The sequence below is a fragment of the Mus caroli genome, chromosome 5 (assembly GCF_900094665.2).
Source record: "Mus caroli chromosome 5, CAROLI_EIJ_v1.1, whole genome shotgun sequence".
Taxonomy (NCBI): domain Eukaryota; kingdom Metazoa; phylum Chordata; class Mammalia; order Rodentia; family Muridae; genus Mus; species Mus caroli.
This window is the reverse complement of record NC_034574.1, coordinates 47820389-47823453: the sequence shown is the minus strand read 5'-3', so window position 1 is coordinate 47823453 and position 3065 is coordinate 47820389. Positions and strand designations below refer to the sequence as shown.

At 39.6% G+C, this 3065-nt stretch overlaps 1 protein-coding gene across 2 annotated transcripts in view; it reads right to left on the bottom strand.

The window, feature by feature from the left end:
* Tbc1d19 (TBC1 domain family member 19) overlaps nucleotides 1-3065 on the bottom strand; it is a 92152-nt gene that overhangs the window by 12939 nt on the left and 76148 nt on the right. For both annotated transcript variants that reach the window (XM_021162116.2, XM_029477606.1), the window contains one exon: nucleotides 1433-1524. In XM_021162116.2, coding sequence (XP_021017775.2) covers nucleotides 1433-1524 — 92 coding nt within the window. The remainder of the gene's footprint in view (nucleotides 1-1432; nucleotides 1525-3065) is intronic.

Below are 3065 nucleotides of genomic sequence, written 5' to 3'. Positions count from 1 at the left end.
TAGGGAAGTGGGGGGCGCTATGGGGGACTTTTGGGATAGCATTGGAAATGTAATTGAGGAAAATATGTAATAAAATATTAAAAATTAAAAAAAAAGAAATATGAAGAAAAAAAATGAAGAAAGAATAAAAGAGCATAAATCAATGTAGTCGATACCGTAAAACAAGAGAAATTTCAACAGACCATAAAGCCCACTCTTTCAAAGATGGCAAAAGTTAATACATCTCTAGGCAGAATAATCAACAAAAAGAGGAAGGGCAGGCACTGTGCCCTTTAATGAGGCTACAAAGAAAAGAGTATCAATTCGGAATTATCAAATGAGAATATGAACTAATTTTAAAAATAACATATGGAATCTTTCTCAAACCCAATGGGCGTCAGAGAAAGGATATAGAGCATCCCCATCCTTCCCTTCCACGTCTGTATCTGCTCTATAATCACTGAATCTGCAACAATTCCGTACCTTGGGAATTATCCTCATTATAAGGAAAGGAAATTGAGTTATCACGATTTAAGCATAAAGAATTTGCAGCATAAATAATGTTACCTGATGGCCCAGCTTCACAGAAGTGGCACTTGCAGCTGGGTTACACTGACACCCACTCAGGAAGGATCTGTGTAGATTTAAGTGTGACGAAGACAAATACCACACTTGGTTGCCGTAACTCCCACCTCCCATGGCCTCAAAGAGTTAGTGCTCATTTTCCACACAGACCTTCCTTAACAGTGTTTGTATGTGTGTGTGTGTGTGTGTGGGGGGGTGCTTAAAGAAACAGGAGCAAAACACTAATCTAGAAAATACTATTTAAAAGGAGTCAGAAGCACTCAGTAAGGTCAGAGCTAATCCATACATTCGCCTGTGGCTCACACTGAGATCAGGGAAGCAAATCCAACCTCTGTAAGGAGAAACCCAGGACAACTGCTGGGAGGAGTTCGCTCAGCCTCCCTTTTGTGACAACAGCAAGCCTTAACCTTAGGTACTTCATACATTGTAATCTGATACATTGACTTAATTTTGGTATTATATTTCCCAGGCTGTACTGTTTCCATTATAAATGGAAATTGGGTGAATTTGGTGATCCTTATGTCATACATAAGAATCAGCACCTATGAATACAACTTCTGTCTAATGGGATGCTAGTCATTCTAAGCACATTTTGTTTTCAGTGCTGGAAACTGAACCCAGAGGCCCACACATGTAGGACAAGTGCTTTCCCACCAAGCTACATCCCTGGGCCTCTACTATGAACCTTTCATTTGTGTGCATGTGGGGGGCAGGGAGGACACAATAGAGTTCTACTTAAGATGGTCGCTCTGAGGGGAGAACTGTTGCCTCTCTTCCTTGAGGACATAGTGTGTCTGTGAGTGATGGAAAAACCGCCTCCTGTGTTTCCAGCACTGTCAAGATGCAGTAGGACAATGAAAATACTCACGGTTGAGCTCCGATTTCTCGCAGATGATAAAAGAGTTGGGGAAGATACGTTTGAAGAAGAGTTTCAAACAGCAAACAGAGTGACACAATGCCCTGCAGCCAACAATGAGTCAGAAGAACACAGTTTAGTCTTTAAATATGAAGTATGGCAACACATCATTCAAAGAGACAATGCATACAAATATTCTTTATGAATAAAAAGACAGAAGAAACCAGTGGATCCAAAGGCCAACATAAATATCCTTTATAAAAACCCTGCCATTTTGTGAGCCACATACGGCCGCGTAGGTGTGGCAAACTTCATTTTCTCTGGATGTGTTCCAGGTTCCAGGCATTTCCTGGTGCCTTGGCCATCCCTGTCTCTCCCCATGTGTGTCTCTTTGGTGTGCCTACAGTCTCACCCTTTGGGAAAACATTTCCTGCTTTTCTCACTTTCTTTGAATCACATCAAGAAGTTATCAAACAAAACTATCTCATTACTCAGAATACACATTTTTTTTTGTTTACCAAATCTACTTTTTAAAGAGGAGTATTATTTGTAAAGTACAAATAAATAATTTTAAGCAAGTATTTTTTTTCAAGTGTGCTTATTCCTCAGCAATCCCGAGTAAAGTCTTTCTGAGGCTCAGTGTTCCCCGGGTTGTCCTTGATAAGGAAGTTTTCATGTTCTTTTGGAGTTTCTAAGCTGTCATGGTTTTCAATGGTTTGAGTCTGGCTGTAAGCCTGAGAAGATGAGCTTCTGTCAATCCCCAGTGAAGGAAGGGGCAGGGCTGCATGGTGTGGCTGGGTATTTATTATCCACAGAGTCTGTTTTTCAAAACTCTGAGGCATAAGATGTGTATGTGAGTCTGTATGTGCATGTTTCTGTGTGCTTGAGTGTATGCATGTGTGGTGTGCATGTGAATGTGTGTATGTGAATGTGTGTATGTGAATGTGGAGGAGATGTGTATGGGGTTATGAGAATGTGATCCTGACAGTGATATTAGAAAAGAAAATTATTAATATTATCTTTCTGTTTATTCTAGATTAAATAGGAATGGAAAATAATAGCTAAGTCCAATTCTCTTGGAGAGAGTCTCAAGATGATTTGTTAGCTTATCTGTGACATTCTAGAGTTTTCTTAGTTGCCAACTTTCACTAGCATACAAGAGGGAAAACTGAAGTCAAAGAAAGTGGAGCAGGAACATACAGTTGTAAATGGAAGAATAAAAACCAGCTGTTCAATTTAGTAGGAAGAAGACAGGCTTTACTGAGCAGTTTGGCCGGTCCACCTTTCCTTCCACTGAACAGGTTCTCACAGACAGCTAGGCAGGCTACCCACAGGAAGGCCAAAGAACACCAAAGGGGGAAGCTGACAGAAAAGTAAATGCTGTCTTTGCCAGGGTTCATGGGAAAAAGAAAACAAACAAAAAAAGGGTAAAGAAATAAAAATATATAATAAAACACTATACTGTTGTCAATGTAGGTGTTGAATAAACATAAGGAAAATGTGTGGCAAAATAACATTTAAAACGGTAAAGTGATAATGATAATTATAGCAACAATACTCCCAAGATATAAGATACAATTTGCTAAACGCATGAAATTCAAGAAGAACGAAGACCAAAGTGTGGACACTTTGCCCCTTCTTAGAA